The sequence below is a fragment of the Paramormyrops kingsleyae genome, chromosome 10 (genome assembly GCF_048594095.1).
Source record: "Paramormyrops kingsleyae isolate MSU_618 chromosome 10, PKINGS_0.4, whole genome shotgun sequence".
Taxonomy (NCBI): Eukaryota; Metazoa; Chordata; class Actinopteri; order Osteoglossiformes; family Mormyridae; genus Paramormyrops; species Paramormyrops kingsleyae.
The window spans coordinates 6,860,386-6,888,111 of record NC_132806.1 but is presented as its reverse complement, the minus strand read 5'-3'; the positions used below and the strand labels follow the sequence as shown (position 1 = coordinate 6,888,111).

The following is a 27,726-nucleotide window of genomic DNA, read 5'->3' as shown; positions in this document are numbered from 1 at the left end:
GCCTTCATCTCCTCCGATATATCACTAATCTGCCTGTGACCCTTTCGCAGATATATCACGACTTCACTAGAGGCAGATATAGCTGGCAGATTTGATGACAGAGGATTAAAATACAATCAATAATATTCACCAAAAATTGATGACGAAAGAAGTCTAATATAGAAGCAGGAAGTCAGCAGAGATCATGATGGAATGAGGTGTGGAGAGATTATAGAATGGCCAGGAGACAGTTTTATAAGGGGCGTCGTTCAGCAGAGGATGCCGGTGTGCAGATACACAGAGGCACTGGCTGCCTGCTTCATAACAGTTATTTTGTTGGACGAAAGAAGTGAAATAAAGGGGGGAAAAAAATCACAGATACTGGGGGAAGGGAGCAGAATGCTCTGCATCAGAGAAGTCATATACACACATGGGGGTGTGTAAAGAGGCACCAGAAGGGGGCGCTGAGTTATGTGGCTGAGACCTGTGAGGTGCATGAGGAAGCGTTCCATGTGCATTGACAAGTTGTTCTTGATGCTCTGGGGCAAGGCGGTGCGGAGGGTGACCAGGGGGGCGTACACCCCACTCATGAGGCGCAGCAGGCTTTCCACATCGCCCCCGCGCACCGCGCCGAACTGCATGGCATTCTCGAAGGTCTCTGCGGCGATGGGCTCCCTGTCCAGCCGGATGAAGTAAGCTAGCTGCTCCACCGTCTGAGGCATACAAATGGGGGAAGAGAGGAGGAGAGGGAGTGCAGGTGAGGGAGGGGTAAAGACCATGGGAAACAGCTGCAGGGGGTTAAGAAATGTACAATGGAAGTTTTCTGTGATAATATGACAGGCAGATAGATAGATAGATAGATAGATAGATAGATAGATAGATAGATAGATAGATATTCATTGATGTACATAGTGCTACATGCTGGGGTGTCATCATCCTTTTTTAGATATTGTCCTGGCATGTGTTATGGAGGGGTGAGAGCGGGCACATCGACGAGAGGCACTGTGGTGTCTGGTGGCAGCTGGCACAATAGATCCCCGGTAATGCTCGTTGGCCAGCCATGCTGGAAGGAGCCGGTAGCTAAACGCGAGATCTCCCCATGGAGCGAATTCCTGTTGACTTGCTCCAGTCATGGGGATAAAATTTTTGAGACGGTATGAGGCTGTTTGAGACCATTAAAGGGCTCTGCAGGTGTGCTTCTGAGATAATCAATTAATAACAAATACTGTAAAGTTAATAAGGCCGGCACAGTGGCTCAGTGTGTAGTCCAGCTGCCTCACACCTCCAGGCCTGGGGGTTTGAAATCTCACACTGTGGGTAGGCAGACTGCATGCTCTCCCTGTGCTGCACTGCATTCCTCTAGTTACTCTGATTTTTCTCCCACAGTCCAAAGACATGCAGCTAGGCTAAATGGCGTCTCCAAATTGCCCTGTATATGTGAGTGGCCTGTGATGGATTGGCATCCCATCTATAGTGTACCCCTGCCTTGTGCACTGTGCTACCTGGCTCTAGCACCCCCCCCCCCCTAAAGTCCACATAACTAAGATCAGCAGTTGGAAGGTGGATGGATGTAACTGACAACAAGTCTAATGAATATTTTGATATGGAGAAAACAGCATTTGACTTTTGATAAAAGAAAATGCTTACAACTTTAAGATGAAAACTTGTGTGATGTAACTCTAGTGTAAGTAGTGTTGAAATTATTGAGTCTTTGAAGATATGGTTGGCAGGATCACTGTAGACTTTCAGTCACCATTGGGTTTAATGAGATCTCAGTGGATGAGCTAAGGTCCAGGTGGTACCTGTGATGGGACCCTGAAGTCTAGCTGAAGCCCAGCAAAGGGGTCCAGGTACACGATGAGGGTCTGGATGGAGGTGTTCATGATGAAGCTGTCCAGGACCCTGTTGTTGCTTTCAGTCCAGGAGGCATATGTCACACCACTTAGAGCCACCCGCCTCTTAAAGAGGTCTCGCTGGGGCAAGGCCGAACAGAAAGGGGGTGTCAGGTCACCATCATCATGATCACACCCCAGACACAGCAGACAGAGAGCCACGTCATTATCACAATTTATAAATGGGTGTGGCTTTCATTAGATCACATTTAACTCACTTGGGTCCTAGAAAACAAGAATAATACATCAGTGGAACATTCAATGTCCTTAGTAGTGATTAAGATCACAGACATGTTAATGCTGTAAGAAATCCTAAGAGGGCCATCAAAATTATAGGAGCATCTATTAAAACAACTCAGACATTGTTTACCTGGGTCATTATTAAGTGATTCTGTTCAGAATTAACTTTTCTTAAATGTCACTCATAACTGGGCAGTGGCACTCAGTCATTAAGGTGAAGGTAAAGGAGATCGCGAACACACATTCTTACAATGTAAGACTAGCTATTGTTATTTGACCATTTTGAGTAAAAGCTCACAAATCAAGAAAAACTTTACCAGGCTGTCATCTCCCTTGCCATTCTGGCCAGACATCCACTGCGAGCTCGTTTCTACATCTCCCTCTGCCACAGGAAGACGACAGCCTGTAACACCATCAACACCAGCAATCCCTTAACCCGACAGAGATGACGAGGAATATATCTACTTTCTGTCCACCGGATATTGGCATCCCTTGACCTTTCATCATCTCCCCACTTTCCAAGAGCAACAGACAAATGAAAACTTGGAAAAAAAAAACACCTGAATTAGTGTGTTAATTTCCTGTTTTTACAACCCCAATTCCAAAAAAGTTGGGATGCTGTGTAAAATGTAAATAACACAAAGCAATGATTTACAGTTGTTAATTAAAGGTAGAGCTGGTGTAACACAGTGGTAAGCCTGTTGGGAACAACAGCAACTGCCATGTAAAATCACAGAGTGGGGACAACGCATGCTGAGGCGCACAGTGTGCAGAAGTCGCCAACTGTCTGCAAAGTCAATAGCTACAGACCCCCAAGCTTCATGCGGCATTCAGAGAAGCTCAAAAACAGTGAGTACAGAACTTCATGAAATGGGTTTCCATGGCCGAGCAGCTACATCCAAGCCTACGATCACTAAGTGCAATGCAAAGCATCAGATGCAGTGGTGTAAAGCACGCCGCCACTGGACTCTACAGCAGTGAAGACGTGTTCTCTGGAGTGACGAATCATGCTTATCTATCTGGAAATCCGATGGACAAGTCTAGCTTTGGCAGTTGCCAGAACAGTTCTTGCCTGACTGCATAATACCAAGTGTACAATTTGGTGGAGGGGGGATTATGGTGTGGGGTTTTTCAGACGTTGGGCTTGGCCCCTTTGTTCCAGTGGAAGGAACTCTGAATGCTGCCACTTTGGACAGTTTCTTGCTCCCAACTTTGTGGGAACAGTTTGGGGACGGCCCCTTCCTGTTCCAACATGACTGTGCACCAGTGCACAATGCAAGGTCCATAAGGACATGGATGAGTGAGTCTGGTGTGAAGGAACTTGACCTCACAAATGCTCTCCTGGAAGAATGGTCAAAAATTCCCATAATCACACTCCTAAACCTTGTGGACAACCTTCCCAGAAGAGTTGAAGCTGTTATAGCTGCAAAGGATGGGCCAACTCCATATTAAAGTCTATGTTTTAAGAATGGGATGTCATTAAAGTTCATGTGTGTGTAAAGGCAGGTGTCCCAATACTTTTGGCAATATTGTGTATTTGTGATAAAATAATCAAATTTCTCAGTTTCATCATTTGATATGTTGCCTTTGTTCTATTTTCAATGAAATATGGTTTCATATGATTGGCACATCATTGCATTCTATTTTTATTTACATCTTACACAGCATCCCAACTTTTTTGGAAATAGGGTTGGACAAGGTTGGAATAAGGACAAATGTATTATTATTGTATTAATGTATTATACATTATTTACAACCATTCATGTCTGTCATTTAGAAGCTAGCAGTCTGGTTCAATTTTAGGGCCAGCCATTGGAAAGCATCCCTGTTAGTGCCAAAGGCTGAGGACTTCAGAGACACTTATCCAATCAGCAATTGATTGACCCCTGAAACAACAGGCAGCTCAAGGATGCATCCAATCAGTGATCCCAATTCAGAAATTAAGACCAGGGATGGAAGCAAGGCCAGGGTGCTGCAGATTTCCAGAGGACTCCTCTACTTATGTACCAGCACTTTGAGGAAGGAGCAGGGGGATAAGTGTGCCACACGTGCAGGGCAGCTACACCCACTCATCACCTTCAGTCTGCCTCTGCTTCCCCTCTGGCCAGGGTCCGCTTTCGTCCACAGGAGCGTCGCTGCACCTCGCCTTGGGGGAGGGACTTTTTGATGAGGCAGACTGCCTGGACTGCACTGCTGGAGAGTGTGTGCCATGTGCTGTCTCAGCATCTGCCATCATGATGCTGCTCTCCTCTCACACCAGCTGAACAATAAGAGGAGAAGTTAGACACTGGGGCTAAACATTTCCCAGGTTTAGCCAGAGGAGACTTCTGACCTGCACACCGCTGACATATATAAGGCACAACCAAGCCACAAATGAGGCCCCAGCTCCCTGTCCCCTTCAGTGCCTGAAAACCAATCTTTTGTTTTGCAATGGATGCAAGCTACCTCCTATACCAGTTTTAAGACATAGGCAGTAACCATGAGCAAATGGATCATGTTTACGCAATGAGACTAACTAATGCTACATCATACTTAAGTGGAGGTTTGGATCAGTTATGATCTAGGGGGACATAAACTATATTGACAAAGGTATTAGGACACCTGGGAATTACACCTACAGAAACCTTTATGACATACCATACTAAATCCATAGGAATCAATATGGAGTTGCTCCCCCCTTTGTAGCCATAACAGCTGCCACTCTTCTGGGAGGGCATTCCATAAGATTTAGGAGTATGTTTGTGGGAATTTTTGCACATTCATCTAGAAGAGCATTTGTGAGGACAGGCACTGATCTTGGACGTGAAGGCATGGCTCACAATCTCCATTCTAGTTCATTGCAAAGATGTTCCGTGGGGTTGGGGTCAAGGCTCTGTGCAGGTCAGTCAGGTTCTTCCACACCAAACTTATCCAACCATGTCTTTATGGACCATATTGATGTCTATGGATTTAGAATGGGATTTCATAAAAGTTCCTGTAGATGTAATGGTCAGGTGTCCCAGTACTTCTGTCCATATAATGTATATGCACAGAAACTGTTCAGTGGTTTCTCTTTATTTTTATTCTTTTCTAAATTGTAGAAAGATGCTGAAGGTATCAAAACTATGAAATAACACATATGGAATTATCTAGTATGCAAAAAAGTGTAAATAAAGCAAAATGTCATATTTTAGATTCAATGTAACCACCTTTTGCTTTGATGACAGCATTGCATACTCTTAGCTGTCTGTCAACCAGTTTGATGGGGTAGTCACCTAGAATGGTTTTCCAAAAGTCCATATATGTTGAGCAATTGTTGGCTGCTTTTCTCAAATTCTGCAGTCCAACTCATCCCAAACCATCTCAGTTGGGTTTAGGTTGGGTGATTGTGGAGGCCAGGAAATCTGGTGTAGCACTCTTTCACTCTCCTTGTTGGTTAAATAGCCCTTACATAGCCTGGAGGTGTGTTTTGGGTCATTATTCTGTTGAAAAACAAATGATGATCCCACTAATTGCAAACCAGATGTGATGGCATGTCACTGTAGAATGTTGTGGTAGAGATGTTGGTTCAGTGGTGCCTTTAACTTTGACTAAATCGTCAACAGTGTCATCAGCAAAGCACCCCCACACCATCACAACTCCTCCTCCATGCTTCAGGGTGGGAACCACACATGCAAATACCATCCATTTCCCTTTTCTGTGTCTCACAAAAGACAAGACAGTTAAAAACAAAATCTCAAATTTGGACTCATCACACTGAAGTACAGATTTAAACTGGTATAATGTCCATTCCTTGTGTCTCTTGGTCTGTTTTTTCTTATCAGCCTTTCTCAGTAGTGGTTTCTTTGCAGCATTCGACCATGGAGGTCTGCTTCATGCAGTCTCCTCTGAACAGTTGATGTTGAGATCCTTCAACTCTGTGAAGCATTCATGTAGGCTCTAATCTGAGTTATTGTTAGTTGGCAATTTCTGAGACTCCAATGAACTTATCCCCTGCAGCAGAGGTAAGTCTTGGGTTGTGTGCACATCCAGGGGCTGCATCCTTCGACGGATACGGTCTACGAAGTAGTAGGTCCTCATGAGAGCCAGTTTCATCAGTGTTTGATTGTTTTTGCAACTATACTTCAAAATACATTCAAAGTTCAGTGCAACTGGTTAATCTAAAATATAAAACTTTTTGTTTTTTTAATACTTTTTTGTTTACCACATAATTCTATATGTGTTATTTCATAGTTTAGATGTCTTCAGTATTGTTCTACAATGTAGAAAAGAAACCTATGAACGGGTATGTCAAACTTTTTACTAGTACTGTGATACTCTCACCACATGTGCACATTCTGATTTCCAGGTAGTTTTATAGACAGGAGTATTGATTCATTAAATCACAAGCCTTTTCCCCGAAGTAAAATGTTATTCACACAGTATTTGACACAGAGTCAACCCAGGAAAATACCAGAAACTTTCTGGCAGTTTTAAATGCATCACCATAGAAATCAAATGGCAAAACTGGGCTTTGGTTACTTGGCCCAGAGCGTAAATGAGCAGGAAACATGTGGTACGAAGGGCCACATGCTGGGAGGCCATGATTCCTGGAGTAGTTGGGGTTAAGGACCTTGTTCAAGAGCACCATAGTCATGAATATATACAGAAGAGGCTACTGATTGGCCCCATGATTATCCTGCGTTCAATTATCTCTCTCCAAGTCAGAACTCAGATAAAAACGTCACAAAAAACATCACTTCCCGTCGGAAACACACCTCCTTTCTGATGTTGATGTCAGACAGAATTTTGTTGTCCGAGATTCCCCTGTGACGTCATTGCAACATGGCGGCTTACACAGTCAACAGTAATTCTATTTATAAATGTTTAAAAATGTTTATTTTGTTAAACGTATTAAAATGTAATTGCATATGGTCGATTTAGAGAATACCATATCATGACCGTAAACAGTACCCTAGCATGCAGTATCAGATTTTTACCAGACTTGTTAGTGTCTTTGGTTTTTTTGTAGTTTGTTTGTCTCTCAAAAAAAAGAATATCGCTATGGATCAACTAAAATATTTTATAAAGCTTTTATTGTGGTTTGAGTAGTTCATGTTTCTTGTTTGTTTGTCTCTCGGAAAACGAATCTCACTCCAAATTTACTAAAATATAAAGCAACAACACACAACAGCGTGTTCATGGAAGCAGCCATGTTCCAAGATGTGTAGCTCAAACGGGAGATTGGTCGGACGTGACGTCACACACCTCAGAATATCCGACTTCCAAGAGATAATCAGACGCAGGATTACTCCCTCCATGTAACACAGCAATTCAAAGTATACCATTAGCTGATGGTGAGATTTGCCACTCTATATCTCATGAGACTCATGGCCTCTCTTTATAACCCCCACCTTAAAAAATCTTTATCATATTATTATTCTGCTAGCCATGGGATTTGACCCACCAGCCCTCTGGACATGGGCACAGAATCCCTGAGTTACACATAATTTATGTATATACAGTATAAAGTATTTACACTCACTGAGCACTTTATTACAAACACTATACTAATACTGGGTAGGGTCTTCCTTTGCTCTCAAAACAGTTCCAATTCAACGCAACATGTCTGAAACATTATTTTGAGTTTCTGATCCATGCTCACATGACTGTCATGCAATTTGTGGAGAGCTATACAACCACAATCTTCCTTTCTACCACATTCCAAAGGCGTTGTACTAGACCCAGATCCGGCGACTGGGAAGGTAACTGAGGAACAGTTTGAGAGCTCTGTATGAAACCAGTTTGTGACTTCTGCGTTGTGACATGTGGAACTGTCATGCTGGAAGTAGCCATTAGAAGAGGGGCAAGCTGGGACCATGAAGGGATGCACAAGGTCAGCAACTAAAAAGAAACGTGTTTTCCCACCAAAATTCAGAAACATGGTTCTGAGGTGCTGGCTTCTCTCAACAGGGAACTTTAGTAGTTCCTGGCAATTTACATACAACAGAAACTTTGACCTTAATGCTAAATAAGCATGGGAGATAAACTTAACAGGAAATTTCATAAGCAAGGAAACTACACCAGCATCCCAAAACAATGGCGGACGAACATATCTGATTTGTTCATTTTTGTGATTTGTTCATTTTTTTTTTTTGGGGGGGGGGGGGGGGAATTTCCAAAGATATGGGACAAATCGCATCCAGCAACATGTTTAGAATTTAATAATTAAATCTGGCAACCACATCGATCCTACGTTTTCCGCAGGATAAAAATGCTCTATTTAATAATGCATTTAATGCAACTGAAATACAAAAATAATTCCAACTGCTCCATTGCTCCTATCTCTTTTCCCTGGACTTCTGCATAATTTCCAAGTTGGATCTCGTGCTTGTGGTCAACCTATCAGCAAAGTATATCACTATAAGCCCCACCCCAGTAGTTCCTGGTCAAACAAAAAGTATTTACCCTGGTGAAGACACTAATGGCACTTTTCCACTGTCAGAAAGAACCTAGTCATGCCCGAGCTGTACCACAAACGGGGGGAGTTTTCCTTTGTAAATTATGCGAGCTGTACCTGTTCTGACATGGCCCTGCTTATGAGCTTACAAGCTAGTTGCATCACCACTACAACTACAATTTTTATCCAATTGGTCAAAAAGCGTTGTTCTGCGCATGGATTATCTGAAGGAAAAAGGGTATATTCTATATATTATTCATTATTAGTAGTAGGGCACATTATGTTGTATTGATGCATTCATGATAACCGGGAATTCAAAAATTTCCAAACTCCTACTTAAAAAAGTAGTATACTAACAGCAGAACAGAGTGGATTCGTAATGCAAATCTAAACAAGCGAATCCTAATTCCAACGTCTGATGCTTGCATAACATGGCAATTCATATAGATGTACTAGTTAGCGGAAATTAGCACACTGTAAAAAAATAATTGCACATAGTAAGCCAGGATGTACACCATATGGACAATATATATGAATCTCTTCAGTTTTACATTATGGTCCTTCTCCAAACTCAGAATCGCCTTACAGAGCAGACCCTTCTGCAGTGGAAAACCAAAGCGAGGAACCGCTCTGTAATTAGTGTCTCTTCACAGAACCCATCAGGTATGTCTTGGTTCCTTTATGCCAGTGGAAAGCACCATAAAAAAACGTTCAAAAGGAACTACTTCTGAAGTACTACAGTCAGGCCATGCTCCATAAGGGAAGTTACTGGGTCCTGGAAAAAAGTTCCAGGTTCTGAAAAAAGTTCCCGCAGTGGGAAAGGGCTTAACCAGGCTATGACCTTGAAGTGATGATCAGTTGGTATTAACACACATAAAGTGTGTAAAGAAAATATTCCACACACCTTTCCACCACCAGCAGCAGCCTAGAATGTTGAGACAAGGAAGTTCAGGTCCATGGATTCATATTCTTGATGCCAAATTCTGACCTTATCATCTGAGTGCCTCAGCAAACAAGAAGATTCATCAGACCAGGCTAAGTTTTTCAACTTTTTGCTAAACCAAGTTTTCTTTAACTGTCCAGTTTTGGTGAGCCTGTGCCCGCTGCAGCCTCAGCTTTCTATTTTGGCTCACAGGAGCTGTTGTGGACCATCCCACTAAAGGTTTTATGTGTTGTGCATTCCAAGGTGTTTTTCTGCTCACTACAGTTATCCAGAGTGGTCATCTGACATACCTCTGCCTTTCTGTCAGCTCAAACCAGTGCGGCCATTCTCCTATAACATCTCTCATCAACAAGGTGTTTCTGTCCACAGAACTGCTGCTCACTGGATGATTTTTGTTTTTCGCACCATTCTGAGTAAACTCTAGAGACTGTTGAATGTGAAAATCCCAGGAGATCAGCAGTTAAACAAATACTCATACTAACCCGTCTGGCACCAACAATCATGCTATGGTCAGATCACTAATCTTCCCCCCATTCTGGCATTTTAACATTAACTGAAACTCCTGACCTGAATCTGTATGATTTTATGCATTGCGGTACCGCCACATGACTGACTGATTGGTAATTGCACGAATAAGCCGATGTACAGGTTTTCTTAAAGTGCTCAATGAGTGTATATAAAGTATGTAGTCAAACTTTATAGATGACCATATTCAAATTGCATGTTATACTATACGTTACTGTTTGCAAGTTATACAGATCCTTACACGATTATATACCAAATACTTCATATAACTAACGACGTATGTTACTCGTCTCCTAGTAACTTACATGTTACTATATATCGTATATATTCTGACAGGGTTTACATAGTATATACAGTATTCTGACTAGATTTCCGGTTAGTATTACAGACAGCATTTTCATTGATTAACAGCTACTCAGAAAACAAAAAAATGAGACATTCACCACCAACCTTTTTGTTCGAAATCAAAGGTTATTCATTCACTATTTCAGTCAGAGTCAACCCGAGAAAATACCGGAATAAAAGACCGAGGCTTTCAGACGCCCGAACGGGGTCCTCGCGCTTGTTGCTGGTTTTAAAAACGTCACCATAGAAACCAGATAACGAAACTAGGCATTGGCTGCTCGGTGCTAATCGGGAATGATCGGTGATCACGTGGTACGGACTTCCTCTGCCGAACAAGTTTCTAAAAACTGGGCAGTATGAGGGGTTGCTTTGTACAATTTTATGTATATGTGCAGTTTTAAAAAGACGTTAATGCAAATTGTGTATTTGTGTAACAGGACCAATTTACGAGAGTGCGAATGTATTGAATTTGATATTATGTTTAAAAGGAATAGACCAGACGTGGGATAAAGATGTGTCTCATGGCTATTTTACTGCCTAATAAAGTCGATATATATATTTACTTTTAATTAATAATATCCACATTGGTTAAGTTTAAAACGTTTTAAAACTCACTGGTTCTACTGATTTCTGGAATATATCCAGAAAAATATAAATGTAAAATGTATTATTGTAATTTTCCTGGCATGAAAAATAATCATTAAAAAAATGCCCCTACCGATATGGTCAGTCTAAGATTTGGCCCTCCACAGAAAATAACTCCAAGCCTGGATTACCCCTACATATCAAATTAACTGATTTGATAGGTTAAGGATAAATGTATGTATGTATGTATTGCATTGCATGTAGTCATGCAAGCTTGAATTATAGATTGACATTTTGTTTTATATTGAGGCATTCCATGTCATCTCCAGTAGTAATTAAATCTACTTGTTGGAGCCCATATATGTTACCGGTGTGAAGTGAGAGGTTAAATATGAAACCCTCCCAATGGAATCGCCACAGTGAAAACAGCATGCGTTCAGCTACTGTCCATTCCCACATAATGCTTTTCCATCATTCACATGGGGCTGATATGTATGAAAATTCCGGGCTTGTCTATGCTAACAGTGCCTTGAGCTTTTAATCAATACACAAACAAAACCCTTTAACAGACCATATGAAGGAGAAACTTGAACTGTGGTAAGGCAGTTACATCATGGCTATTGTGGTACTCCACGTCTGAGCAAAATTTCTATATGACGACACAATGCAGAATTGCTGCTCTTCCTGGCTGTGTGATTGCCTGATGACTCCATATTTCTTTACAGATATGTATAGCTTACTCCCATTTTCTCCAAGAGACAAGCTTTCTTTCATTGCTAAATGTGTCTGCCCTTCAGGACTAATAACGACACCTAAAAAAAAAAACAGCATGTGTAAAGGACTGCAGCTTCATCAGAAAGAAGAAAACCCTGAAACCTTTTTAATAAAACATGTCTACACAGGGACACTTTTTCTTTTTTAAGATTAATGGCGCAGACCGATTCTTTTTTCAGTTGTACATTTTATTTCTTAATAATTCATTGGCAGAGGGTGAGGGGGGAGATTTCCTCCTGTTATACCACCCTCAAGCATGCAATAACTCTGTGAGGAATTTACAGTCAGAAGCCAGGGGGGTCTTGGAGGGCCGGGGGCCCAATTCCTAGCACTCCAAGGCATTGATTTCAAGTTTTTGATTTAAATCACATAATTAATGTCTGACATGCAGAGGAAGCAGAAATCTCTCCCTCCCTGAGGGCCAGCATCATTCACACAAGCAATCTGTTTACATCATGACAGGGACTAGGTGTATTGTCCGACTTGCAGGTAATGCGCTGCCAACACGAGAACCATAATTATAAAATGATGAAAGACGATCAGGTGTCACTGGGATCTCTTTCTGAGGGTTTTTTTCCCCCCACATCCCCATGACAACGGAACGCTGACATGCGATCGATATGCACTGCACGTCACGCAGCCAGCCTCCCTGCACGATTTCAAAATGACGGATGATTTAGCAGAGAAATCGTGTCCAAATCCAAATTTCAATGATCTGCAACAGAAAATACAAAGGTGCTAAGATAAAGAGACCCTTCAGAGAACAAAGCTGTCCTATTTCTGATCGTCTTGACTGCTAAAGGGTTCCACCTTCTTTATTATGTTTATTATCATCAATAATAATAATAATAATAATAATAATAATAATAATAATGTTTGACAAAACTCTTCGATTACCTGCACAAAATCCACAAGATGATCTTTGGTGGTGTTCAATGGAGCAATTATTAAACTGTTATACTAATTAAAAAAACTACTAATTTTGTTAGCCTAGCCATGTCAGTAAAAATATATGAAGTAACTAGGTTTAGCATGACTCAATCAGTGACAAGCAAATGGGTGGAAGACATCTATCACTGCGGCTCATGAGACCTCAATCTCTTTATACATTGGACACTGGAGTGTCGGACATTTTGTGATTACCTGTATTGATCTGTTCCCCAAACAAATGTGCTGTTTGCCACACTGAGTTACGTCCAGAGTCCAGATGACAAATGGTGGTTCCAGAATAAAAACAAGATTAATTTCAGCATCACATTTTCAGCACTAGTTACAAACAAATGTAAGGGATCATATGTTAAATGGACACAAGCCTCCAGAATAACAGATTTGGACAGTCTTCAGAGTTTCTCTATTTTAATTTTACTTTATAGAGTTGTTTCCCCTCACATTGATCAGTCATAACATTAAAATCACTGACAGGTGAAGTAAATAACATTGATTATCTTGTTACAATGGCACCTGTCAAGGGTTCTATTATATATTAGGCAAGTGAACAGTCAGCTCTTGAAGATGATGTGTTGAAGGCAGGAAAATGGGCAAGTGTAAGGAACTGAGTGACTTTGACAAGGGCCAAATTGTGATGGCTAGACGGCTGGGTCAGAGTATCTCCATTATGGCAGGCCTTGTGGGGTGTTCCGGGTATGCAGTGGTCAGTACCAAAAATGATCTAAGGAAGGTCAAGCAGTGAACCGGCAACGGGGTCATGAGCGGCCAAAGCTCACTGATGTGTGTGGTGATCGAAGGCTAGCCCATCTGGTCTGATTCCACAGGAGAGCTACTGTAGCACAGATTGCTAAAAACATTAATGTTGGTTATGATAGAAAGTTGTCAGAACACACAGTGCATCACAGCTTGGCAAAAGGGTATAGCCCCCAGTAAGCCATTATTGTTCAGTGAAGAATGTGTGATAAGTCCTGCTATCTATATTTTGAAAATCTTGGTTTATAAAATAAGAATACCATGATAAGGGACAGTGGATTTGATATGAATGCGGCTTTTCTCAAAGTGGACTCATACCTGCCGGGCTATGCAGCTGTATACCAGTCACAGTGTCGATGCTGACCCCTGTCCACTGCAGAAAGTGTGTATGTGAGCATCAGAACTGGACCATGGAGCAATGGAAGAAGGTGGCCTGGTCTGATGAGTCATGTTTTCTGTTACATCATGTGGGCAGATGGGTGCATGTGTGTTGTTTACCTGGGGAAGAGATGGCACCAGAATGCACTATGAGAAGAAGGATAGCTGGCAGAGACAGTGTGATACTCTGAGCAATGTTCTGCTGAGAAATATCGAGTCCTGGTATTATGTGGATGTTACTTTGACACGTACCACCTACCTAAACATTGCTGCAAACTAAGTACACCCCTTCATGGCAACAGTGGCCTCTTTCAGCAGGATAATGCACCCTGTCACACTGCAAAAATTATTCAGGAATGGTTTGAGAAACAAACGTGAAAAAGAGTTCAAGGTGTTCTCTTGGCCCCCAAATTCCATAGATCTCAATCTGATCAAGCATCTGTAGGATGTGCTGGACAAACAAGTCCGATCCATGGAGGCCCCATCTCGCAACTTACAGGACTTACAGGATCTGCTGCTGACATCTTGGTGCCAGACACAACAGAGCACCTTCAGAGGTCTTGTGGAGTCCATGCCTCAACGGGTGTGAGCTGTTTTGGCAGCACGAGGGGGACATACACAATATTAGGCAGGTGGTTTACATTACAGCTGATTGGCGTATATCTATATGGACTATATGGACAAAAGTATCGGGATACCTCACCATCACACTAAGGAACTTTTATGACATCCCATTCTAAATCCATAGGCAACAATATGGAGTTGACCCACCTTTGCAGCTAAAATAGCTGCCACTCTTCGGGGAAGGGTTTCCAGAAGATTTTGGAGTGTGTCTGTGGGAATTTTGCCCATTCATTCAGAAGAGCATTTGTGAGGTCAGGCACTAATGTTGGACATGAAGGCCCAGCTCGCAATCTCCGTTTTAGTTCATCCCAAAGATGTTCGATGGGGTTGAAGTCAGGGCTCTGTGGGTGCAAGTTCTTCCACATCAAACTCACCCAATCAGGTCTCTATGGACCGTGCTTTGAGCACTGGACCAGTCATGCTGTAACAGAAAAGGGCCTTCCCCAAACGGTTCCCACAAATTTAGTCCGAAATGTCTTGGCATGCTGAAGCCTTAATGGTTCTCTTCACTGGAACTAAGGGGCCTAGCCCAACCCCTGAAAAACAACCCCATACCATTACCCCTCCTCCATCAAGCTATACCATTGGCACAGTGCAGTCAGGCAGGTAACGTTCTGCTGGCATCTGCCAAACCCAGATTCATTCAGCAGACTGCTTGACAGAGAAGCATGATTCGTCACTCCACAGAACACATTTCCACTGCTCCAGACTCCAGTGTCGGCATGCTTTACACCGCTCCATCTGACGCTTGGCATTGCGCTTGGTGATGTGAGGCTTGCATGCAGCTGCTCGGCCATGGAAGCCCATTCCATGAAGCTACCAGAACAGTTTTTGTGCTGGGGTTAATGCCAGCGGAATTTTGGAACTCTGCAGTTATTGAATCAAGAAAGTGTTGGTGACTTTTGCACAATATGTGCCTCAGCACTCGGAGACACTGCCCTGAATCTTATACGGTCTGTCACCTATTGGCTGAGTTTCTGTTGTTCTTATATGCTTAATAGCACTTAGTTGAATGTTGAATATCTAACAGGGAAAAATTTCATGAACTTACTTATTGAAAAGGTGGCATCCTATGATTGTACCACGCTTAAATTCACTGAGCTCTTCAAAATGACCTATTCTTTCACAAATGTTTGTAAACCTGACTGCATGGCTATGTGATTGATTTTATACGCCAGTGGGAATGGGTCTAAATGAAACACCTGAATTCAATGAGTAGGAGGTGCGTCCCAATACATTTGTCCATATAGTGTGTGTGTGTGTGTATATATATATATATATACACACACTGTATATACATACATACAGTGGTACCTCAGTTCTCAAACTCACTAGAACTTGAATTTCTTGAAAGTCGAACAAACCAGTTTGACCTAGAACTCTATCTGAATATCAGAAGTCCTACCGTGAACGCCGACCTAATATAAATTGTACGTGCCAGGAAATGAGTCATACTACAATGCAATTCTTACTTGAATGCCTTCTTCACAGACTGGACGATTAACCAAATAAAGCAGCGCAACACTACAGTAACTAACAATAAATAAATCACTAACTTACGTGTATTATTAGAGCATTTATGTTCTCACTGGTTTACGTGATATTCGGGAGAAATAGCAGATTACGCATCAGAGCTGCCTGGGATACAAATGTCGTGCGTGTAACTAAACTCTTCAGCCAATAAGGGCAAAGATGTGTCGTCACAGAGGTGGTTCCAGTTTGTGCAGCCGGGTGATGCATCTAACCGTAATGCATTGCGTCAGGATCAGGATGCGTTGCTTTAAGCCAGCGCTGTAAGCAAGTCGAACGCACCCAATGACCGGACTGGGGAAACAAACTGAAACGCGGACTTAATACAGAGGACTAATGACAACAACCAGAAACTGCTGATCACATGGGGATCCCACACGAGGTTAACGAGGGGGCGTGGCACACGGAAGGAGCGGATGATCGGGGCAGGAGCAGGACAGGGGTAATGTTGGGATAAGATCTTTATCGTTTTGGAAGCCATTAAGAAAAAAATGCTCTTTTTGTCTTATCCTGTTCATTTTCTGTTTAAATGCTGGAAGAAGAAAAAAAAAACATATTTAGGTGTAATTTTGGGGGGCCGGGAACCAATTAATTGGTTTTCCATTATTTCTTATGGGAAAAATTCGATCAGAAATCGAACTTTTTAGGATTCGATCTGGAGTCCGGAACGGATTAAGTTCGAGAACCAAGGTACCACTGTGTGTGTGTGTATATATATATAATATATATATACACACTTTTTCTTTATTAGCTACTGTCTTAACTCCTTTCTTGTCTTTTCCCTGTAACATCAAAAAGAACCTGTCTCAAATAAAAAAAGCTTCTTCCATCACATAATCTTCTAGTTTTTTTCTCCATCTAGAATGAATATTATATCCATCCATAGCCTTTTGTTGACCTCAGAACAGCACACATGGGATATTCCAACACCATTTTATTCAGAATTCCAGTGTTCCAAATATCAGTACAATTAAATTCTAGTCTATTTGTAGTTTGGGCAGGATAAAGATGTATAGAGGAAAAAAACAGTTTTTGCAGGTTTGCTCCATAAAATTAAAATATCAGTCAGACTCCAAGTAACTCACTAGAGAAGAGCTGCCCCCCCACCCCCCCCATCTAAGCTGTTATTAGTTTATTTCACAGTAATCAGCTGCAGGATTGTCTTCTCCATCGCCGGCTGTGGCCTGACGCCTGGGCGGCATTCACCAACGGCTCTCGAGAAACAGCTAAGGACACAGAACAATGGCTCGTGATTGGCCGTGGCGTGGAGCAGGAACGCCGCGCTGATTGCTGACAGCCCCCTTGCTTCTCGTCGAGATTAAGGAGGGAAAGGGGGGACTGCAGACAGGCTACAATGTCGCCAGGCGATGCGGGTCATTAATACACAATAATACGGGAATAATACACATTCCCATCAATAACCTACCAGTAGAGAGCACAGGGTCACAGGCCGTGACTATTTATCAGGGCAGGGAAGCTCCTTCAGTAACGATGTGCTCGGCTTATTCGTAAAGCATCAGCACTGCCGTGAGGATGCCTGTCCACGCCATACAAACGTCCCATTAATTCATATCAAACATGCGCCCCTATCCTCTGTCCCCCTGGTGTCTGGGGAGGGGCCACGTGACACAATCATTTTGCATGAAACCTTTATCGACATCACTCAGTCTCCATTAGGGGCAGGACATGCAGGGGGGGTGGGATGTCTAGAGCTCGTCGTGTACGGCGGTCCCCCCCACATGGTCGAGGGCCCCCATTAGCAGTAACGCCCCTGTGGTGTTATCCTTCACCATGACAACGAACGGGTGGTCTGCATAGAACAGCTTCGGCTTGGTCACGTCCTCGTCCTGCACCTCTCCGTCCCCCGAACCTGCCTCGGGGCTCAGCTCCAGGGAGGCCCAGTGCAGGACGGCACCCAGGTGAGGCCGCCCCTGCCCCAGCGCCTGGCCCGCCGCCCCGGAGAAGTCCGCCTTCCGCTCATCCCAGGCCTCGGTCAGACCCAGCGCAGTCAGGTGTTTCTGGGCAGAAAATGGGGACGGTGACTCAGACTGCGGCATGGTCAAAGCAACCCAACACAGGCGTCCTCCTCCAGTGAAACCCTCCCAGTCTCGCATAATAGAAAAAAATAACCAAATTCTTACATTCACTAAATATCAGGTAAAGCGGATTTTTTCCAAGGTTTGGATAGCGAAAAATGGAATTCAGAAAACTAATGAGGACCATCAAGACAGAATTTGTGTATTTTCATGTAATTCGTTTTCAGTGTGTCTGACATTTTCATTTTGTACACAAGACTGCAGTTTTCTTTTTGTCTCAGAGCAGTAAAGCCATCGGAGTTAAAGTTACTCTGAATGGCTCTGCTTTGTTACTCCAGCCTAATTTAGCTACAGCATGACTGCCGCCCCCCGGCCACTAGGCGCCGCACGCGTGGGCCTGGGGGGGCAGAGCGTGCCGCCTGCAGCCGGCGTCCATCAGCCACGCCGCACCACCTCGCTGCTCTCGCTCTCACCAGGCCACAGACAGCAGCTCCAGCAAACTTTTCCGGACACGGATAACACGGAAAAACAGTCAAGGTGGGGGGGGATGAAAACTTTGTTTAAGGTTCTACAGCAGGGGGCTGGGTGCAGATGTGCAGATCAGAGACAGATTCAGCGAGGCGTCCGTGACGCCTCATGTCCTCGGCCCGACCGCCGCACCCCCGCAGCAGCACCCCCGCCCTAATGTACTTCCTGTGTACCCATGAATCCTCCCCCTTCCTCACTGTCTACCTCATACACTCTGTTTCTGTCTCCCGGCTGCCCTCTGGCCGTCTGTGTCACCATCATCCCTCACTGTCTCCTTCCCTGACCCCCCTCCACTCCTGCAGTCCCCATCAGCGCGTATCCGTAGCGTGGCAGCACTGTCCAAACGAAGCTGGACGAGACGTCACAGTGTTTGCGGCCTCATCACCTGCTTTGCCTTGATTATGACCTCAGCATATCCAACAGAACACCCCCCCCCCCCCCATTCCTCTTTAATCTTCTCTCTCTCTGACGTTTGCCCGCTTAATCGCGACCCTTGTTGGCGTGGCGGCGCTAACGTGACACCATGTATGGCGAAGGGCCGGACTGTCAGTTGCAATTACGCTCATAAGTTAACGTTTGCTGCACTAGAGTGACCCCCCCCCCCTCCACATTGCCACAGTCGATATAAATAGAGAGCGCCCCCCACCCCCCATAATGGAAAGCGCGTCTGGCTGGAGGAGTTCCAGGCCTTTTAATTTTTTATCATGAGCGGAGGTTAAAAATGGCGCTCTCCTGTCCCGCTGGGGCGCAGCAGGGGAGTGACCCCGGGGGTCTGCGTGCTGGGCCGCCTCCTGCTGACCGCCGCCCCTCGCCATTAGAACCCGGAACTAACCGATCAAAAAAGGGCCAGCAGCTTGTCATTTAAATGCAGATTTTAGTGCGTATCTGACAAATTGCTAAGCATACAATGGCATCCCCACAGCATTCGCATCACCAGCCAATTACGGTTCACATGCATATTCTGCAAAATTCACATTCGCAAAAAACATTATATGTGAGATATTGGACATTACATGCATAGGGTGCCCATCCACCTTCCATGCCTACCTATGCAGTGCATGGTCACGGTACCTGTCCTAGGAAGCAGGGGTGGAGGTGTCAGTCTATCACAGGGTACACAAACAATCTCACACTCACACGCACACAGTCACAAACAGTCACACACAATCACACTCACACGATCACACAATCAGTCAAACAACAACACTATCACGCACACAATAACCAACACACAATCACACACAATCATCCACAATAACCAACACACAATCACATACAATCTCACACAACCACAAACACTCACACAATGTCACACAACAATCACAATCACCCACACAATCAATTTCAATCAATCTCACATAATCCCACTTACATAAACGCACACACACTCTCGCACAATCACAAACACACACTCACACAAAACACACAATCTCACACAACCTTTCAATCAGTCACACTATTGCACACACAATCACACCATGGGCGATTTAGAGATGGCACGCCACCTAGCTGGAAGAGGCCGCCACAGCATGGGAGGACATGGCAAACACATGGGTTGAGATTTGAACCGCAGCCTTGGAGATGTGGAGTAACAGCCCCCCCCCCAGTATGACGGTAAGTACGCGTGACCCCACATTACAGCACCGGGAGCAGTTACAGTCTCTGCTTTAATCAAGACCAATACTGTGTTTTTTTTTTTTTTGCTGTTGCTCATTGTGCCATGTAACTTCATTACCATAGATATATTATCATTACCATAGATATATTATCATTACCATAGATGAATTAGGAGAAAAACCTCATTTGCATCTCATCTGAATCCAGGCCTCCAACATATGATAACATTGTAACAGCCACAGAAGTCACAGGAAACTCCCCGCCCCCCTGCCACCCCTCTTACTGCCTCTACAGCCCCCCCCCCCATGGCACATACACACACTACCATTCTAAAACCATCTATGAATTACACATGAAGGGAAGGACAGCAGCTCTCAATGACTTCTGTTGGGGGTGTGTCTAAGTGGGGGGGGGGGGGGGGAATGGGACCCTGGACTCCTGTTGCATGTTTTATTTAACAGAACAATGGCAGAGAAAGAGTAAGTAATGGGCTCTTGTCACTGCGGTGTCACACAGCCCTGTGACGCCCCCCCCCAGGTTCACAGCGCTGCGGCCCGCGAGTCCGTAACGAAGGGCCACTCTAACAGCCGGCCGCTAATTAGCGAGCAGGCAGCAGGCGGGGAGCCTCGGCCATGGAGCACACACACATCCATTTCTATTTCGCTAATTTGAATTTATTTTTACATCGGCTCGTCTCTGCAGGGGCGGCCCGGAGCTTCCTGGGACTCCGGCAACGCGACTCGACTGGAAACAAGTAAAGAGCGGCCTTAATGTCACACTATTTTAAAAAAAAAAAATGGGAAGACAACAGAAGGAGAAAAGACAGACTCCTGCGATGGTTAGGAGACAAAAGCCACCCCCCCAGCACACCATGAGTGAGAGGGGCATCGCGAGTGCCTGGTTACGTCGCGATCTGAGGCACCTGTGCCATTCAGACAGCAGGGGGCTCCCTGGACGAGCCTGCTAATGGTGGGGCAGTAACCGGTCCCGGCGCGCGTCAGGCGGGAAGCCCAGAGCCAGCAGACGGTGGCGCTGTTCCAGGCTCGTTAAACACGCGCAGGAGCCATCCGTCTGGGCGCCCCGGCCGAGGGCCCGCAGCCAGGCTCGTTACGGCAGCGGGCCGGCCAGCTTCGGCCGTGGCCTGTCCTCGGCGCTGCTGGGGGGGCCTATATTTAGCCCGCCAGTTACTTCCACATTCGCCTGCCCCCAGCCCAGCCCTTGCCACCCCCCCCCCCACCTGCTCAATGTCACTCTCATTTAGGTCAGCAAACCCTGCAGCAAAATGCGGCGCATGCTCACGGAAATGCGCGTTCGGTGCCGAGCCAGAGGAGCCGTGGCTGCCGCTGTGTGACGCTAACGATGCGGCGCGGGCCAATCCGTCCACCGCGCGCGAGGCGGTCACTCCCCCGCTCCCTGGGGCCGTACTGCCTTCCTGCACCCCCCCCTTCTCCTCCATCCTGCCCAGCGGGACAGGCGGTGCCCAGCGGGACATGGGACGCTCCTTCCACGCGCCATCTGCACACATCAAGCTGTCGGGCCACCAGGGGGCCTCGCTGCGGCAGTGGCTCTGTCGAGGGTCGCCCTCTGTGGGTCACGCGGAACTCGAAAGCGGGGGGCTGTGTGACCCCGCTCACGCTGCAATGGTACACAGGGTCTTTCCAGGTTACTTCACTCAACCAAATGTGCTCCTGATGAGTCCGTTTGAGCCACATCCCCCTGGGGAAATGCTTCCTGAAGCCCTCATCCAGACCAGTCATGTTACATTACCATTACGTGCCCCCCCCCGTCTGTCCCGCTGCACCCTTCCCCCTTGATTACTCCTTTTCCTAACGTCTCTCTCTCCCCGCTGTCTCAGACTAAACCGCCGTGCCGCCTGCAGAGCCCACCCAGGCGCCGCCTCCGGCCACCACTATGCCGCCAGGCAGAGGATGGGACTCTCAAGGAGGCTCAGCTTAGCGCGGCGGCCTGCACCTCAGGTCCGGTGTCCCCGCCCAAAGGCGAGAGCTCTGCCCAACATCCCGACACCCTCTGTACCCCTGGAGATGCCAGGGGCTTCTGCTGGCCGAGCACGGAGTCCAGGGGACCAGGTTGACCTAGCGCCGCTGAGCGGGTCCCAGCGGACAGGACTGCCAAGTGGGACGCAAGAAAGCCAGCGGGACAGGGAGCGAGGGGGGTGGGGCGTGGCAAGGACCTAGTCCGACAGCAACCGGTCAAAGGAAAGAAAATGAAACAGGAAGAGGAGTTGGTCAGGGAGGAAGAAGAAGGAGAGAAGAAACACCGGAGGCTGACGGGCCACGGGCAGCAGGCTGGGTACAGAGTCCAGGGCAGCATGGAGGAGAGACCTGCCACTTCCTCCCGGACAACCAGGAACCTAGCAGCGGTGGACCGCAGGCTACGAGCAGAGCAGCATTCCGGGGAACGAGGGGTCGGTGTCTCATGACAGGCTGGCAAAGATGCCAGGTTGGCTCAGATCTCCAGAAGGCTCAGCTCACAGGCCCTTCGACTGCCTCTCCAGCACAACGAAAACAAACCCAGACCTCTGTCTTGTCCCCCACTGACTCTCAGACACTCAGTGCAGGAAGCTGAGCTACTCTTGTGGAAAATTAAGCCATTACCTTTATAAGAGCATGTGTGTCTTCCTTGGGATGATACCATAATGTAGGTAAGGGGAGTTAGTGGATGCCCTGCTCTGGACCGGTACCCTGCCCCCTGCCCTGCACTGGACTGAAGAAGGATGGATGTGATTTATAGGTGTGTAAATGAGCTTGTTGTAAGGTGTGCAGGCAAGCATGCTAACCTGCAGTGAGCTTAGATAAACGGATCTGTGGTCATCTAGAGTTCAGGTATTTAGGGTTTTGTGTGGTCAGTGCCTAGTCTAACTGGTAGTGGTGACTTGGTTTAAGCAGTCAGGCCTCACCTGCAGACTGAGCACACTGGTCAGGTTCACCCTTGGTAAGGAGATGGCCATACTCTGCTTGCTCAGCCTCTCCAGCCACTCTGCCACCTGATCCTGGGTGAGAACCTTCTCCAGCCGGCTGGGTGAGAACCTTCTCCACATGGAAGGGCAGCAACAGCACTAGGCTGGCCCGGCCGCCCCGAAAGCCCAGCTCCAGAACCTGCACCATGTTGGTCATGTCCTCATAGTGACGGAACACACCTGGGGGAAGGAGCCATAAGAGTGATTATGAAAGGGGCAGCAGCTCACAGCGTAGGAGGGTGTCGAGCCCTACCTGCCCGGTGCATCATTGGCACCTTGGTATATGTGGATCCCAGGAAACTGCGCAGGTCTTCCTCGTCACACTCAAAGTGCCAGTCCCAAAGACCTGCAGACAGAGGACAGACTCTCACACTAACCTACATCGAGTCAGGCCCTGGCTCACTGTGCCACTGACCTACAGTACCTACCTGACAGTGTCCATCCACCTTCTCACTGTGTCACTGACCTATAGACCCAACACAGTCCATCCACTTTTTCAATGTCACTGAGCTACTGTACCTACTCAACAGAGAACCCATCCCACCTCCTCACTGTGTCACTGACCTATCGACCCAACAGAGTACATCCTCTGGCTTGCTGTGGGACCTTTAACCAGAGATGTTCTCTGTGATCCGAGTTGCTTTTCTCAAGAAAGCCCTAGGAAGAGTCTTATCCTTCATGGTCCCAAACTTCACTTATGCTTGGAGCTCTGCACTACAAATTTAGTTCTCGATCAGCTACTCCTCTGTGAGCTTTGTGATGTGGCACATTAGGAGTGGGTAGATAAGAAATGGCCCCATCTCACAATCCAGCCAACCAGCAACTCACAGGAGTCTCACAGCGACTCCTAGCCGGCCGTCCTCACAGGGTGAGCCTGTACCTGCAATCATCTACTTACCAACTGTGTTTTTCCAAAGCGCTACTAACCCACAGGAAATCAGTACTGCAGCAGGGGCAGCGCAAGTCAACATTTGAAAGGCACAAGCTCCACAGCACAATCAGGGAAACGGCACTAAGGAGAAACACAGTCCTTCTGCCGATTTGCATCAGCGACGGATGATTACTCAAGGTAATCAACCAATGAACCAATCAGTCTCCCCAGAAACCTTTCACTGGTTCGAAACTCCGTGTTTCTGAAAGCACTAAATAGCTGTGACCCATTAAAGGATTTCGACGCTTTCAGTTCCCGTTACTTCACCACTTTGATGAATCGAACGGCGAGCGCTTACACATACCAGAGGATCTTGCATCTCAATCTTCAGTTCAATAACATGTATATTATTCTACTACTTATAAAGTGGGATTAAAAGCTTAACCTCAGAGATACGTTAAACATTATAACATAAAGAACCCAATTAGAGCATTATATACTTAAGAAGGTTTGACATTCAGCCTCCGTGAAAGACCTTTAACCTTTGCAGGTGCCCAGTGGCATCGTCCAGAATCATCCGGGTGAGTTTCCACCTGAGACGTCACCAACTATGACCGCGGGTGTCCGGCCGTCCCGTACGGAGGGAGTAGCCTCACCCAACAGTTTTTGTATGGCGCGGTTTCAGAGCAGGTGAAGCAAATCACGCTGTTGAAGAGCATGGAGACAAAGCCAAGATCTCCCGGGCAAAGTCTCAGCCTGCGCTTCATATTGTGATTAGAAAAAAGATTAATACTCGTGAAATACACGTGTGGCTTTCTCTCTGTCCTTTGTCGCGTTATCGTCTGTGTTTCTGCTGGCTCCTGTTTCCGGATCCTTTGTTTGTCTGAATCCGAAACAAAGGGCCAATTAATTAGCGAGCGTGGACAGGTGCTCCCCCGGCGGCCCCCAGGCCCCCTCGACCCCCCCCCCCCCCGCCAGTCACTCCTGCCTGCTTCTTCCCTGCCAGCCCTGGCTGCTGAACAGAGCTTCAGGAGACGCTGAGGTGTTTTTAATTTGCCCGGCGATGGCGGACTGGAAGCCATGGACGGCGACTGAACAAAACCAGGAAAATGGGGGCTTCTCCCCTGGGTTTGGTGAGGAGCCAGGGGCCCCCCAGTGCTGACAGGTGCGATACGGGCTCCATCCCGGGGAACCTGGCAAGATGGGAAACTGGCAGCTCATGCGGTATTATTATTATCAGCGTTGTTTATTTCTATTTAAAACAGAATTTCATTCATAATGCCACACATTCATGAGTCTGGCGGCCATTCCCCCAAAACCATGGAAAAATATCCAATTTCATGGGCAGAAAATAGCCCGCAGTCAGCAGCGGGGGGCCTTGCCCAAATCTGCAGGCTCTCAGCCCTTTTCTGATTGGCTCTCTCAAATAAGCCTGTCCCTGGCCTGCCTTAGCGGGCAGTAACCTGCCACGGAGCCCAGGAGACCACGGTCCTCTGGGATTCATGCCCTTCGGGGAGCTTCCCTGGTGTTCCCTACCCCCGTTACAGCCAACAGGAGGACATGGTGATGGGGAAGACCTTCCTGTGCCCTGCGGCAAGGCCCCAGGCATCCAGGAATACATGTCACTTCAGGAAGCCATCTTGTCCAGAATCCCCCCTAGACAAGTGCCAGCTGACTTAAGGAGGCGCGTACTGGCCCTTCTGCAGAACGCTGCCAGGTCACATGACCCCCCCTCACCTTTAAAGCGCAGGGCGTCTGTGAGGATTAAAGCTGCCTCTTTGGCCTGCAGCTCCCCGCTGAGCTGTGCCACCTCGCTGCCACCCGCCACCGCCCTGGCCCAGGCGTGCAGCGCCTCGGGGTCGGGCCGCCCCCCCGTCCAGCGCAGATCCGCGTGCCCCAGCCGCGACCGTGTCTGTGCCTCCTTCAGGAAGCTGGCATCCAGGATTGCCGGTAGCCCGGTGAACACGGCTGACGCACTGTGCAGCCTGAAGCTGGTCCCATTGGCTCCATACAGGGAGGACAGCGCCTCCTCCTGGCTCAAAGGGGGTGGTGTGCCGGTGCCTGGGACCTCAAAGATCTGTGCTGCGGTGTGTGTCCCCGCACCCCTGCCCAAGGCTGCCAGTGAGCTGGCAAGCAGAACAGGGGAGAAGAGGGGGTTGTGGGTGCCGCCGGTGCGAAGGGTCCGGTACAGGCGCAGTCCGAGGCTCCAGCTTGGCCCCTGCATGGTGACACGGACCGGCGGCCCGGTGCCAGGCTTTCCAAGGTCTTCGGGGGTGACAAGCCTGGGCAGAGGAAGCAGCAGCCCCAGCAAACAAAGCAGGAGAAGGGACACGGCAGGAGACATGGTGGGGCAGCTGCAGGGAGGTACAGGGAGAGGAGGGAGGTTAAGGGGAGCTCGCCGACCCTTTCAAATGCATGAGAAGGGTGTTAAAAAGTAGCTGAGTATCAGATCAATTACAGACTAATACACAATCCCAAACCAGAATCCACGTTAACCTGGACCTGGTGTAATTCACTTAAACATTTACCCATTGACAAAATCAAGTGAATTACATTACTTCTGACGTGGTGAGTTTATAGCATCATCCTCAGCAGCAACAAGATACCAGAATGGAGGTTTATTACACACTCAGCATTTATCTGCTTTATTTACGTCCAATGCCAGGCACAGACTCCATTAGTTATGATGGCAGGAGAGCAATCTACTGTTTGTTCAGGGAGACACGCGATGTGTAGGTCATAATTTATTGATTTCATGCCAAGGTTTTAGAGAAATATGGCATCAATTACAGTTTCACTGGATCGGTATTTTCCCCCAGGAGTATATTGTATATTCCAAGCGAAGCATCAGTGCAGATCGACCCTAGAGAGTACGGACGTGCCCACAGTACACGTTTAAAGAAGACATTCGCTTCAGTTTCCTATTCATTATAAAATGATTTCATTAATATACAAATTAGGCTGGAATAAGTCCGACCAAACAGTGCAGAATGAAAACTTTTGCGGAAGTCTATCAAGCCGTAATCCCTTACAAATCATTACCCAAAATTTCGGACTTGGATAGTTCTTAAAGTACTAACATTTTACGACGCAGGACCGAGTTCAATAGCCGTCCAACGATTACACGTCACTAGAATACTTCGTCCATATATCTCCCTACGCCGGGGCTTGTGAGCTTTCGAGAGAGTCAGACGTGGCAGCGGAAGACCCACCGTTTGCTCCACCTCTCAGTCCGATCCCCCACCCGGCGTCTGCACGCCGTTCGTCCGCGGATTACGGCGGCACCGGTGCGGATTTAGCGTTGCTGTAACGCAGGGTACCGCTAGCCGGGATGTAATTGGATGCCTTGTTCTTTTAATACTCGTTCTGTTCTTGCACGATCGCTACGTACGGAAGACGAAGTTTGCAAAAGGGGGCTACTGCCGGAAAGCTGGGAAATCGGGAAATGTTACATTTCTTTCTCAGGCCTAAACTGTGGTGTATTTATCGGGTCTGTCGGATGGGGTCGCCAGTGTTCTGCAGTGCGTCGCCCTCTGCCCCCCATAAAAACCCTCATTTTTTGCCATCATCAAGTAGCCTACGTTCTTTTCTGTATTTGTCCGTGTGCTCCACTTTTCCATCCCTGTTTTTCCTGTCTCTTTTTTCCCCTGGCCTCTCTCTCTTAGTGCCTTCTGTTTTTTTTCTCTCCACGTAGAGCAGGAATCGATATGCACATTATATTCTGCGAATACGCACAATAGCGGGGAGGCTTAGCTTTCCTGAG

At 46.6% G+C, this 27,726-nt stretch overlaps 2 protein-coding genes across 2 annotated transcripts in view; both read right to left on the bottom strand.

Annotated features, from left to right (window-relative positions):
• Nucleotides 1-10,584, bottom strand: part of dnah2 (dynein, axonemal, heavy chain 2) — a 95,305-nt gene extending 84,721 nt beyond the window's left edge. The window contains exons 1-5 of the mRNA XM_072717204.1: nt 10,448-10,584; nt 4,188-4,371; nt 2,429-2,514; nt 1,782-1,952; nt 464-692 (exon numbers count right to left, since the gene is read on the bottom strand). Of these exons, the coding sequence (XP_072573305.1) occupies nt 464-692; nt 1,782-1,952; nt 2,429-2,514; nt 4,188-4,347 (646 nt within the window). The 5' untranslated portion in view covers nt 4,348-4,371; nt 10,448-10,584. The remainder of the gene's footprint in view (nt 1-463; nt 693-1,781; nt 1,953-2,428; nt 2,515-4,187; nt 4,372-10,447) is intronic.
• A 6,467-nt stretch (nt 10,585-17,051) lies between these two features.
• Nucleotides 17,052-27,433, bottom strand: serpinh2 (serine (or cysteine) peptidase inhibitor, clade H, member 2). Its single transcript, XM_072717213.1, is given in 6 exon segments — nt 17,052-17,952; nt 23,033-23,155; nt 23,157-23,272; nt 23,346-23,438; nt 25,701-26,317; nt 27,176-27,433. Coding segments are annotated over 5 exon segments (1,251 nt in total). The 5' UTR covers nt 26,308-26,317; nt 27,176-27,433; the 3' UTR covers nt 17,052-17,640.
• Nucleotides 27,434-27,726: the final 293 nt, after the last annotated feature.